The following is a 14,042-nucleotide window of genomic DNA, read 5'->3' as shown; positions in this document are numbered from 1 at the left end:
AACAATGCTCTTGTATTAACACTTTTGCATTATTTTCACAAGTGAAGTAGCTCATATAATGAGCTCAGTGGATGTGCAGTTCCACCAGGTGTTTGCCAATAGCTGCTGGATCGTCTGCCAACAACTGAGACAATAACGCTGAGAGGGACAGTTGAGGTGGATACGGGCTCTGTGTGGTGGAAGCCTGAAAACTTCAGCCCAGAGGAGGAGCTTCATCCTTGAAGGCGGGGCTAGGTTCACCCAGATGTTTTACACAGCTGGATGGTTTCCACGAGGGATTACAGGATTTCTCAAACATGCATGAAAGGATCACAGCAACATTCAAGGTTTGTTTTTGATGAGGGAAGAACATTATAACATGATGTAAAACTCAAAAAAGTTGATTTTTACATATTGCACTTTTAAGAATAGCCAGTTATACATTATGATACCACAGGAACGTGAAGACCTTTTAAGGGGTTTTGATCAGTACTTTATCACTTTATCTAAAAAAACAAGGCATTAGGGTTAACACTAAAAGTATTCCTCCTCTCAGCATCATTGAAATAATTTCATTCAGATGTGAAATGATTCCCAAGACCAGTTCCTATTGGGTAGGTAGATGCCTATTAGCTCCACTCTCTTACCCAATGAGAGGACGACACTCACTCCTCCATGATACAATGACCCAAACATCTCAAGAACACAAATGGGCCGTTTTTCCCCCTCAGACTGGGAGCCTTGCTCACAAACAGAGGTCACGATTTCCCCCTCCAGGCATCCAGACCCCTGGATCTAAGCTAAACTGGGGTTGGTGACCAAATTAAGAACAGCTGACCTGATGTGGGTGTTAAGTGGACATGGCGATGTCACCATAATGGTAATCTTTCATCGTACTGGTTTGCTGGCCTTTGTCTGTCTATCCCAATTGGAACACAACAACAGGCTATAAGCTCCTTATCATCACATTACAATTATTGAGGAACTATAGTCTTCAGAAAGAAGAACTATGACCTTCTGGATCATGCTCTCCAAAAAGCGAGCCTCGTTTTGTTTTGAGCCTCCCAGATGGAGAGGGTTTTATTATGCATACATGCAGGCGGCATTGTCTAGCAGTAGTAGTTCTAGCAGAGAGCGAGTGCAACACTGAGTGGTTTATTTGCCACCAAACATCTGAAATACCCCCCACACTTAAGCTACCAACTGCATAAGTACTTTCTGAAGAGGCTATTGTTGTGAGACATGAAAATATAGCCACGCATAAGTATCAGAAATTCCAGCTTATAGGTACTTTTTTTTTTGGTACTTTGCAGAAGCATTCATACCCCTTGAGTTTTTCCTACTTATGTTACAACCACAAGTCTTCAGTGTTTTTTTATTTCATGTGATAGACCAACATGATCATGGCCGGATTTACAACCTGGCACCAAAACCTGGAGAATCCACTACACAAAATTCTTCTACTAATGTAAATTACTAGACATTATTAAGTGGTTCTATAGAGAAATTGATGCATGGCAGGTTTAATGCAGTAGCTCCATGTTGTTCCCAAAGAAATTGCTATAACTTCATTATTTTAAAATAGTTGAGTATTGTTTACATTTATAAAAATCCCAAAATATTAATACTATTAATCTGATATGGGCTTATGTGAGTACAATGCATAACACACATTCATTAAAATAAACAAACAAAAAAAAGTCTTTGGCCCTGGGCTACTGCCCTGTAAGCCCTTTCTAAAGTCTGCCTCAGATGATGATGCGTGGTTTTCAAAATTACCGTACTAATAAAAATAGGAAAAGACCCAAACCAAGACCCAAGACTAGATAATTCACTTCATTTCTGTTTACTTAAAACAATTTAAAAAATCAATCTTGCTGTTTCACAGTTATCCTGCAAAGCTCAATGATATTCAAAATGCAACCAGCTAGTGTAATTGGAAGGTGGGACAGCAAATGAGTCAGATTGGATTGTGATCCACAAGAATCATTTTTGGTGTTTTCTACAGGAGGATTCCTCCTTCAAAAAAATAAACATTATTTGGAAGAAGAAATTTTGTGAGTGTGAAATTTTCCTGTTGCACGTCAGTGGGATTGTAAATTTGCTGTCGGAAGCTTCTCCTCCACTTCTAAGTTCTAAGTTCAAAAAGAATAGAAAGAAATATTGTTGTAATTGGAGTCAAGTGACAAAGAGTACTGTTCATTCACCATTGATACAGAGTGCATAATATATGCGCTAACTGTGATGTGAACCTCTGCCTCCTTCGACCCCCATCAAGTACCAGAACGGCTCTAAGAACAATTCACCCAGAGAGGTTTCCGGTGTGTGTCACAGAGAAACCATCACCATCCACTCTCCGATTCTAAGAGGACACCATCAATCATGGAGCGGACGGAAGGGGCAGGCCCTTCCCAGTTTCATGTCTACCATGCTAATCTTCATGTACCGCTTCCCCAAAAAGAGTTCAATTAGGTAGGGGCGGGGAGACGAATAAAAGGTGATCAGGCACAACCTGACGCAAATGAATATGCGTCTCTGAAGGCTGCTCAACTTTTCCGTGACATAGCTAAGTAAACTGTCAGTGTCTTAATGGGTCTACTTCTGTGAAGAGCACAGTGTGGCCTGGTTAGTTCTTGAGAAAGCCTTTAGGGCACAGGACCTCAGGGAGCAAGCAACAATAAGCCTTCTTTACGGTGGTGAAAGTGACAGCATGGTCCTCCCCCTCCCTGCTATTAAACCTTTTCTTGGATAAACAAGTGGAAGGCCCATTATGAAGATGGAGAGGGTCACAATGAGAGGAGCCACTGAGGGGGGCCCATCTTTGTTTTTGGGTTTCGGAGGGTCTTCTCAAAGGATGTGATAAGTGGAGGGGCTCTCGTTTTGTCTTTGAGTTCTCTTTACTGTCAGGCATCTTCTCAGCTTAACTAAAACAACACAAAGTTAAGTTCTGGGTTTCAATATCTGTTGAGGTGAAACAGATGTCTTTGGATCAGCACTTTAACAGAAATCCAGAATGAAGCTAATATAAACAGAGCCTAGATAGGTTCAGCTGTGTTTCCATTACAAATGTGCGCCAAACTAACTGTATTCTGAAACGGTCGAAAAAGCAAAATTGTACAATTGCGGTGTTTCCATTTAATAAGAGACGCAATTAAAATCACACGTGAATAATCAATAAGTAATTAAAAAAATGCAGCACCACCATCTTCAAACTATTTCCTGTCGTATTCTTCTTCATGGTTTGGGCCAGAGGCAACATCCGGTTGTTGATCATATGAGTCCTGATGCGAAAATGGGTTTCAATTGCAGTTTTCAAAAATAAACCAATTTTGATACAGTCAAAAAAAAGCGCCTCATCCTCATTTTTAAAATGTCCATTGACTTAATTTATTTTTGAAATATCAAGTTGTGCAATTATGGCCAAAGGAAACACAGCTTGTAGTTGGTGTGAACTTAGGACCAATCGACTATTTTCCAGGTATGGATCGATGCTTGGTTGGTATGAGACGTCCTCTTGGGTACAAACGGTGCTGGGTCAGTATGAAACATCCTCAATATAGAAACAAAGTGGTGCATAGTCAGCACAAAACGTCCTTTAGGTTTGAATCCATGTATGTTGCCCAAGGAAAAGGACCGGAGCCTGATGTCGGGCTTGTATGTAATTGACATAATTGTACAGCACCAATTCACAACACAACATCTGAAGGCACTTTACAAAAACAGTCATTTCCGTCCAGTCATACAAACATTCCAACTGAATCTAGTTATCAAACAGTGTAGTCAAGTTCAGTCTATTGTACAAATTGGTTAAAAAGTTTACTGAGAGCATACAAGGAACCTGGTTGTTGTTTTGAGCTCAAATCTAAATTTTGACAACTACAAAGTCTGTCTGTCACATCTTAAAAATATTGCCTGAATGAAGAGTTTTCTGTCAAAAAAGGACAGAAAAACTAGTGCATGCCTTTATTTTCAGTAGATTAATAATGTTTATACTAGTATAGGTAAAAAAAAATCAGCTGCAGCTCATCCACAAGGCTGAAGCCAGAGTTCTGACCAACGGCAGGAAAATAGATCATATCACTCCAGTTCTTAAAACACTGCATTGGTTCTCCGTTTGTAAAAGACTAGATTTTAAAATTCCGCTATTGTTCCATAGAGCAAAATCTTGGAGTCTCAAGTATGAACTATGTACACGCCTAAACGCCTGTACCTGCTTACTCAGTATTCCCAGGACATTTCCCATCCCAGCACACTCCTCATCTCTGGACAAACTCCCTGAAAACCTGAGATATCAAACTGCTGGTTCCTGTAAATCAGGACTGAGAATATTTTTGCTTACAGCAGCTTTTTATCAAATAATCTGACAAATAAACAGCTGTTTCTTTAATGTCTTTAATATTCATATTTTAATTTAACATTTATCTCTTATGCATTGCTGTGATGCTTATACTTTATTTTTTCTTTGCTTTTCTTCCAATATCCTGGAAAGCACTTTGGATTGCACTGTGTATGAATGGGTGCCATAGAAGTAAACTTGCCTTGCCTAAAAATCTGGAGTGTTTGCATCAATATGAGGATGATGCTGACTGAGGACACGTCTTCTAGTGATGATAATACCATTTTTAGAATAAATCCACCTTTAAAGGTAATCAATCTCTTTTATTTTAGAGTGGAGAGGGAAATAAATCTGCCTATCTGAATTCTGAGAACATCCACTTTTACTGCCGCCTACTGGTATGTTTGGTGTATTACTAGTGGTGTCCACACGGGATCGTCAAACTGAAAGTTACGGAAGAGGATTAGGGCCACCGAAAAATTTTTTTTAAAAATAATTCTGACTTTAAACTCAGAATTCTGAGATTAAAGTCAGAATTCTGAGTTTAAACTCAGAATTCTTTTTTTTTTTTTTTCGGTGGCCCTAATCCTCTTCCGTAGAAAGTGCTTGGGAGCCACAAAAAAAGGATTTTTCCACAAGGACATGGCTTCAGCCACCCTATTTTTGAAAAACATTTGCTATGTTTAGGAAAGATCAATAGATCAATTAACTGAAACCTTGCATGAATCCAGGTCTGAGTTTGAGTAAAAGTCAATGGATTTTGTGACCCTGTTTACTATTAATTTAAAAAGAAAGTAAAAACTATGACTATTAGAAGATGAATACTTTGTGCTCAACCTAATATAAAATTATTTAAATTTGCCAATAAAAAAGAAATGACTTTAGTTTGGCCTGGCAGTAACATGCACCTTTCTCAAACTGTGGATCTGGAACCAAACAAAATCAGTCCAGAGGCAGACAAGTGGCCTCCAAGCCGCACTGTAGACATCTCTAAACCGCCACTCTTGTGATTTGGGGCTCAGCTGGCTTTAGTTGGTCTGATACATCCTGTAGGCCGTGATCCCTCAGAAACCAGTCTATTGGTGGGAACACCTTGTCTTTCCAGGGTCTGTGCTGAGAGTGTTGTGTAGAATCCCCAGCCTAATATTCAGGACAGATGTAAGGACGGCCAGCCTAATGATAGACAACACTTAGACTGACCCTGCTGAGCCAGTGTCTTATAAACATAAACTCAGATTTTGAACCCTTTTGAGTCAAGTTTCGTCTATTTGAATATTACAAGAACCGTTTTAGGATTTTTACCTCTTTAAATAAATATTTATTCCAGCCAGAAAACTGAGACAATAAAGTGTGGGTAGAGAATAAATGAAAGTAATATGGTCAGATGGCTATTCTTTTTAAATAACACATCTTTTACACATTATAAACACGTTTTATTTATTTATGTACAGGCAGTGCTTTAAAGAACAATCAGCATTTTATGTCGACTAAGGCAAAGAGACAGATAAATATCTCTTCCCATTCATGTATACCAATACAATACAAATGTAGATAAAATAATCTGCTAAGAAGTATTCCCTAAAAGTATTTACAAAATGTACAATATGATTTATTGTCTTATTGTCAATTTTTTCCCCCTCCATGGTTCCTACCATGGTCTCCACACAGAGTCTGAGGTGACAGCAGGTGCGACAGGTGACACATGGTGGCAGTTCTGTACACTCAGAGGTGTGAGAGCTGCGCCGGGAATAAGAAACGCAAAGTGTCCGTCTGGCGATGCCACCACCTGGAAGCCTCCGTACAGTTTCATGGCTTCGGGTGATAGTGAACCACCCTTGAGGGGCGCCCGCAGGCCCGCAGGCGCGGTGACCTGTGTACCGCTGGTCTGTCCCAGGTCGCCCAGGTGAGGTCCATACAGGTTAATCTGGGTCACACAGGCCGAGAGGTGGCCGAGGAGGTGAGTCCTCACCTCGGCCGTGACCCCTTCACATGTGGACAGGAAACGGGTAACCTCTCCAACGCACTCGCTGAATCCAGCTCGGTACTTCCCCAGGATGGATGGGTCTGTGTTTAAAGCCGCTAGAGAAGAAGAAAAAAATGTTAAGAAATGGAAAGAAGGGCAAACAACCTAACACATCTCAAACACATAACACCTAAAACTAGGCAGAAAGGATTAAAAACGGAGAGTCCTGCTTGGTTTTCATCTGATAGAGTTATAGGTAGGCTAAGCACACTTAAAAAATATTGTGGAGGCTTTTAAATATTAGATATTGATTTAGCTTTATTTTCCTCAGGCTACTTGTAAATGTAATGTTTAACGATGCTGGTTTGGTCAGCAGTTATTCATCGTGTGAAGAGTCCAACATTAAGGCTGATATGCTTTTATGCGTCATGTTGTGAATGAATATAACAACTTTGTAAACGTTTAGTACAGTCATAAAACTTGTGGTTAAGAAAGCTCAAGTTTTGGAGCAGAGTTTTAGTTTGTGTCCAGCTTTTAGCTAATTTAGAAATGGTATTCAATATTCATAATGATGAAGTCAAACTTAGGATGCTGAGGTTTATAACACTGAAAAAATGTCACATGCATGCACTAATGAGTCCAGCTGTAAAACTTTCTTTTTAATTTCAATAATCAAGTGTATTTATCTTAATGAACCTAAACGTTTAAATGCGTGATATGATTCTGGCTACAGAAATCTTAAACGTGCCGTTATCCAGCTGCTTGTCCAGACATTTTGAACTTCCATTAGATTAAAAAATATAAACTGTCACATATTGCAAATATCTACAATTCAAGTCGTTCTAAAAACAATAATAGTCCCATCCTCATTTACTGGAATAATTAAACTACTCATTTACAGTCATACTCAATAAATTAGAATATTATTTAAAAAAGTTCATTTCACCTCAATTCACTATGTGAAATGTGTTGTATCAATTAATTACAATCATTATGCTTTAAAGCCTTTATTTTTGCTAATTATGATTTTCTTCGTACAGTACACTCAACCAACATTTTTAAAAGCGAAAAAAGGTCTATATGAAAAGTATGTTTAATACCTGTTTAAAGGTTATTTTCAAAAGGTATGTCCAATCTGACAAGACTCATTGGAAGGCATATTCTAATTTATTGAATATGACTATAATGTCTGAATTAATTAGATGTAAAACCAAGTCAAATTAATTGCCTAATTAGTTTATTTTCTAGCTGTTAAACTTGCACAATTTCTAGAACAAATGCTGGATAAAATATATCCAAATAAAAAAAGGTATGTAAATTGTTACAGCAGTTTAATTGGTAAAATTTTAACCATTCTTTTTTAATGTCTCTTCTAGGCAACATTTTCGCAGTCAAAAAGTACACATACTGTGAACTTATTAATACCAAACTAAAACCGAGGTGACTGAGCTTACATACCTGTCATCTGAAGCCGCTGGAGGTTCCTCAGGTGCTTTACCGTCATCTCCAGGATGTCGGCCTTCTCCAGCTTGGAGTGTCTGGAGCTCTTCAGACAAAAACAGAGCAGCTGTGCTTTAAAACTCTCATTACATTTGAAGAGGTCATTGACAGTGGCTCGCTCAGACTCTTACGTCTTTCTTGAGCGCGTCCAGGATGAGGGTCTTCAGCTGACCCAGGCTCTCATTGATGCGCGCGCGTCGCCGCTTCTCCATAATTGGCTTGGAGGACTTCCACGAGCAGGTAAAAATGCAGTTAGTGTTGTTGTTTTTGTTCGGGTATAAAATTTATTACATGTGTAACTAAAATGACTGCGCTCAGAAAGCCTACCTTTCTGTTCTCTGACAGAGTGCGGGGTTTCCCTGGGGTACAGTTGCCTCTTGCCGGGACGGCCGCAACGCCAGACGGAGATGCTCTTTCGAAAGTACCGGCAGGCATCTTCAGGTTCGCACGAGAGTGGAAAAACAACCGAAAAGTAAACGGCCGAGAGTCCCGCCGTCTCTGGGCAGCTCTCAGGGTGGCTGGCTGACTATAAAAAATGACAGCAGTCCGAGCTGTCTCCGAGCCCAACTGCAGCACTCCAGGCGCAAGCGATTCTGCTCGGTATTTATACAATCGCAGCATGCACGCGAGCGGCTCGTGTGACACGTCGGGGTTCCCTCCGCTTGTCCAATAAGCGCGCGGGATACGGTGCCGAGCAGGCGAGGGCTCGTGCGGCAAGGCGCTCTTATTGGCTACCTGTCCGGTTACTGATAAATATACAAAAACTTGCAAAGTCACAGTTGGAAGCATTAAAAACCAGCCTTGTGAAAAGCGAAAGAGAAAAAAAATCCTGAAGTAAATGTGCTACTTTTCATCTGTTTCAGATCGTGGTTACATCATCATAAATAAGTCACACATTTTTCTCACATTCTCCAAATAGTACAATGGTCTTAGGGAGAGAAAAATGTATTATGGTTACATAAACCCACAAACGTCAATTATAATCTTTCATAATTTTATGTCAAAAACTATATCATCATAGTTGTACATAATTCTGAAGTCAATAAAGTCAACTATGGTTTTGCAATTTAAAAAATACCACCAAAAACAAATCTGAAAAGTGTGTCATAATTTGGTATTCAGCTTTGAGTGAAGCGTTTATGGTGAAAAAAAAATTTCCTGGTAGCAGCAACCAATATGCGGGTTCTTATGAACAGTACAAAAATTACTACAATTGCACAAAAATATGACATTCTTCATACAGCAAAACACATGAAGGGTTAAATCAGCTAACAGTAAAAGGTATGTCCAGTAAATTGCAAAATGTACAGCGTTTAATCACTAAATCAGTGTCAAAAGCAAACTCTGAAGTAGACTCAAAATTGTGAAAAATACCAAACTCTATGATTGCCTAGAAGTTTAACTCTGAATCAATTCTATTAAGACTGAAGAGAATCAATTAATGACACCAGACAGCAGAGGCCTTCCTACCCCCAAAAAACTAAAACACACTGGTATAGGATAAAAATAAGTATAGTTATAATATATAAATATTTTATATAAATATAATAGTAACCCAGAAATCATAAGAACTTAACCAGGTTCTGCTGGAACACAACAAAAAGCAAAGCCCATGCATTTTTCTAACAATCAGGATCTCTGCTAAACAGGGCTGGATGTACAAGGATGTGGGTCCAAGGGCTGGATTGGTGCCCCAGTTACTGAGGAAAATTTATTTTACTAATTCAAATTACAGTACATCAATATGTAATCCTGTATGTCAGTAGTGTGAATTGATGCATGGTACAGGTGCGATATGTCCCCTAGCCAATGACGCCATCTTGTTTCCAAAGACATTTTCCAATATTTTATATTTTTTATATTCATAAAAATCCCCAAATATGAATACAACTCACCTAATTTGGGTCTGTAGGGTTATATAAAGATCCTTCTAGGGACCAGCAGACTAAATTAGCCATGGCTATAAATGCTGTATAAAACATATATGTTTCTACTGGTCCCCATCAAATAAATAAATAAAATAAAGTATAAAGTACAACATTTGTAAAACATTCTACTTGAAACAAACAAACAACAAAAAAAAAACTAAACAGAAAATCTAAATCTTTGGGGCCCCTTCAAAATTTGGGACCCTGGGCAACAGGGCCACTTAGGAGACGGGGCGATGTTTTTTTGTGTGTGTGTGTTTTTTTTTTTGCTATTGCGTTCTCTCATATTAATGTAATGATTAGTCATTAGTTCATGACTGAATACTGTAAACCACAGGTGTCAAACTCCAGTCCTCAAGGGTCGCTGTCCTGCAGTTTTTAGATGTACCTCAGGTACGAAACACTGGAATGAAATGGCTTAATGACCTCCTCCTTGTGTAGATCAGTTCTCCAGAGTCTTGCTAATGACCTAATTATTCTATTCAGGTGGTGCAGCAGAGGCACATCTAAAAGTTGCAGGACAGTGGCCCTTGAGGACTGGGGTTTGACAGCCTCTCTTACCGTGGCCATCCTACTTTCTGCTATTCTATAAGGCAGGGGTATCAAGCCATTTCATTCCAGTGTTTTGTACCTGAGGTACATCTAAAAGTTGCAGGACAGCGGCCCTTGAGAACTGGAGTTTGACATCCGTGTTATAAGGCTTTTGTGAGGTTTTTCCACATGTTAATATCTCGTTGTGAAATATCTGAACTTTTATATCTTTTTCTTTAGGATAGAAATACACCACAAACCTATGATATAAACAGAAACTTTTCGTAAGAAATAAATAAATAAAAAATACATCCAAACTATTTGGAGTTTTTCTGAGTTATTATTGCGGGGTAGTGAGTCATCTGACAGTCTTGATTGTGTCTCTTTTGTGTTGGTCTGAATGGTTAATAAAGGGCCGATTTCATGTGCGGTTCCATCTCAACCATATACAAACAGACACAAACATGCAGTGAATAAATCGATTTTCAATCAGTTCTTCGCATCAAAGAAGAACTAAATAAACACGTTTTCATTGAGGCTCTTTAGATGTGTATATATTTGAAATTTTAAATTGACATTTGTGACCGCATACAACATAGAGCAGCAAATATTGCGGTAAGAATATTGCGAGGGAACGCAAAAATGATTGCGTGGTAACCCAAACGTATTGCGAGGGAATGCAAAAGAACAATTCCCTATGTCCCCTGGAGGGCTCCGTACTTTCTAAAGTTTGATCCAGCTGCAAATATTACAAATATGGAGGATCAAAGATCAGTAAACAGGCCTTAAGCTCGTCCTACCACATCAGAACGGCCATCTTATATCCATTAAACATATCTACCAAACGTTAACATTAGAACAGCAGCAGAAACCCAAAAGCAGTCATTATTATTGTTAACGATTTCTAAAAAAAGAAGTCATAGCAACATTTACCCAGAGCGGTATTAGCTTTGTAACTGCAATAAAAGCGTCATATAAACCACGGCAACGTTCATAACTGATTACTAACTAACTAACAGTTGTTAGCAGCTGACGAAAAATAAACCGAAAAAAAAGAGCAGAGCGATATGGTTGCTAAAACTTATAAAGCACTATGAGCAACGGAAGCTGCAGCTTACTGGCCATCTGGAACAATCCTCTGTACTGTCATTGAAGGTGGAGAATTCTGTCTAAGCTTCCCTCCTCGACTGCCATCGTCGCCATCACGAACTTTATCACCATAGCAACCCAAAAACGTTCCGGCATCTTTTTTTTTTTAAACTTTATTTATTATAATAAACAACAATACAATTGTACTGCGAACAAAACTCAGGAAGATAATAACAATAATTTACCAGGGGGAGCATAAAATAAAGCAAGAAGATAAGAAAACGATAATCAATATAAATATGTATAAAGGAAATAGCACAAATTGTGATACGTGTGCCAGATGTCACAGTGCATTGACATAAAAGATGATCCAAAATTCCAAGCTGATTACAAGCCTGTATTGCTGATTCTGCTTTTTGATTAGTGGAGGATTGAATTGGTGATAAATAATGTTTAAGTTCGATCAGAAAAACTAAAACATTTGGTTTTTTCTTCAAAAATTTGCATTTATGTAGGTGAAATTTAGCCTTAATAATTAGTCAATCGATAAGGAGACTCTTTACATTCATTCCTCCATTTTGTTGAAATCCAAATAAGACATTTTCCCAATATATCTGAAAACCTGCTGAAATTTTGGAATCAACAAAGTTACAAAAATGTTGCCAAAATATTTTAGAATGAGGGCACAACCAGAACCAATGAGTGACCGATTCTGGGCAAACGACACAGAAGGAACAGTTCACATCAATGTTAGAACTGAATTTCTTTAAATAGACTCTAACGGGGTAGATTCGGTGAATGAGTTTCAAAGAAACTTCCTTTATCTTGTTAGAGAGAAGAAAGTGATCAGGGAACAGCCAGATAAATTTCCAGGACATAGTAATACGAAAGTGACTCCAATAATGAACAACCACAGGAGTAGAGGTCACGTCCTTCAGAAACAGGGATCTGATCGACTTATTATTGTTACAAGGAAAAGGATTCAAACAAATTTTGCCAGCAGGAGAATGTATGGGAGATAAAATGGGAGAGTGATAAACGATTCTCAGCTTCTGCCGGAATAACATACAGATTTTGTAGAAACGGCACCAAAAACTTTGGCATATTCTCCAGGAGAGACAGGAAAACTGAACTTACAGAGAAATTCTTCATAAGTCAACAACAGACCATCACTGCTGAAACGTTCCGGCATCTTCTAAGCAGGGTCATATTTCCTGCTTATTAAATTCAGCAATGCTGATTGGTCAAATGTTTTCTCATTTTCCCTAGGAACCACACATGATTGGCTATTTAGCTCCATTTCTGGAACCGACAGGAGTTTGTCAGGGAAAATTCAGGCACATACTATTAAGATTAAAATACGCAAAATAATTTTTTTTAAATTAAGTTTCTTTGTCATTTTTAGATCCCCCCCTCTTCCTTGTTAGGGAGGCCAACGGCCCGGGGCCCCCAGGGACCATGCCACAGATATCCAAACCATAACGTCGCAACCAAAATGTTTTCCTGAGATTTTGTTTAACCCTGCGTTAACCGTGACGTGCCTGCTGGTATCCGAGGTTTTGTTTGCTCTATAATGTTTTCAAGCAAACCACCGAGGCCTTGGCAGACTAGCTGGATTTACACTGAGAATATAATACACACAGATTTACTGATTAGGTGACTTCTGAATGCAGTTGATTGCAAAGAACTTAATTTAGGGGCATGGTCTCAATCTGTCATATGAAATCCAAAAAAAGGTCATTGTAGTTTTCAGTTGTGTCAATGTGACAAAATAGAAAAAGGTCAAAGGGTATGAATACCCTTCTGGCATTACATTAATCCCATTTCATAAAAATCGTCTGTGCTTATTGTCTTCATCATCATGAAAACCTAAAAGAGCTTTTCTTTTGGTCGGGAACTTTCTTTGTGTAAGATATTATTAAAATATCTTTGATGACAGGAAAGATTTCCCAAGATGCATTTCAAAACAAAGGTTTAGACACAACTAAGACAGATTTAAAGCAAATACATTTTTGAGCAAATTCTTAAATTCACAGTTAATACAATGTGTAATTCTGTATTTTGAAAGATATACAGACTTTTTTTTTTACAGAAAACATTAGGTTTAAATGGACATTAGTATACTTTTAGAGAAATCAAGTTACTTTTTTAAAATTTCAACTGTATATGAAACAGCTCCTCTGTAGTTTAAGAATGCATCACACATGAAATCTGTTTTGCTTTCCCAACTGTCTAAAAGTATTCCTGTCCACTTGTTTTTTATCTCTGAAACATTAGAAAGTTGTCTTGAGGATCCATAAAATGCCCCTATTTATTTGCATTTTCATAGCAGGATTCCTTATGATCTGGAAAATATGACCTGAAATCACGTTTTACTCACAGCATTCAGAGAAGGTTTTTCATATTATTGTGGTATATTACTGCATTTTCCCCCCTCAATTACTTCACTGTAAGACAACATAATTGTTTTCAGCAGTTAGATCTTGAATCTATACCATCCCAAATGCTAAACGCATCAAATTGAACTGTCAGTGTACAGGCTATTTGACCTTCTGACCTATTAGGCTGGTAGGACTTCCTTGTCCTCTCTGACAGAGTTCAAGCCCTTTTCAGAGGTGAAATGACCCAAGAAGCTGGTCACTGTTTACATCCACTGTTTAAATTAACACAATAAAAGAGAAATAAGTCAAGCCTTGTGTTAATACACATCTGCCAT

General features: G+C 38.4%; 1 protein-coding gene across 2 annotated transcripts; it reads right to left on the bottom strand.

The window, feature by feature from the left end:
* Nucleotides 1–5,771: 5,771 nt before the first annotated feature.
* Nucleotides 5,772–11,450, bottom strand: LOC102221827 (transcription factor HES-1-like). 2 transcript variants are annotated; one of them, XM_005802369.2, is made up of 5 exons: nt 11,356–11,450; nt 8,106–8,213; nt 7,910–8,005; nt 7,737–7,824; nt 5,772–6,394 (listed from the first exon to the last, which is right to left on the bottom strand). In XM_005802369.2, exons 2-5 carry the CDS (start codon nt 8,211–8,213, stop codon nt 5,964–5,966), a joined length of 723 nt encoding a protein of 240 aa, XP_005802426.1. In that variant the 5' UTR covers nt 11,356–11,450; the 3' UTR covers nt 5,772–5,963. The 2 variants fall into 2 exon arrangements, with proteins under 2 accessions (XP_005802426.1, XP_023191687.1); XM_023335919.1 differs by lacking the exon at nt 11,356–11,450 and having other exon boundaries at nt 8,106–8,465.
* Nucleotides 11,451–14,042: the final 2,592 nt, after the last annotated feature.

This window comes from Xiphophorus maculatus, chromosome 6 (assembly GCF_002775205.1).
Source record: "Xiphophorus maculatus strain JP 163 A chromosome 6, X_maculatus-5.0-male, whole genome shotgun sequence".
Classification (NCBI taxonomy): domain Eukaryota; kingdom Metazoa; phylum Chordata; class Actinopteri; order Cyprinodontiformes; family Poeciliidae; genus Xiphophorus; species Xiphophorus maculatus.
Note: the sequence above shows the minus strand (reverse complement) of the source record. Positions and strands in the feature narration are given on the sequence as shown.

Bases quoted from the DNA above. Each gene is read 5' to 3' on its own strand.
- LOC102221827 (XM_023335919.1), bottom strand. From the start codon at position 8,399: ATGCTGCGATTGTATAAATACCGAGCAGAATCGCTTGCGCCTGGAGTG. The intron at 7,825-7,909 runs GTAAGAGTCTGA...TTTTGTCTGAAG, and splicing joins TGGACGCGCTCAAGAAAGAC to AGCTCCAGACACTCCAAGCT. The intron at 6,395-7,736 runs GTATGTAAGCTC...CTTCTTCTCTAG, and splicing joins CCAGCGGCTTCAGATGACAG to CGGCTTTAAACACAGACCCA.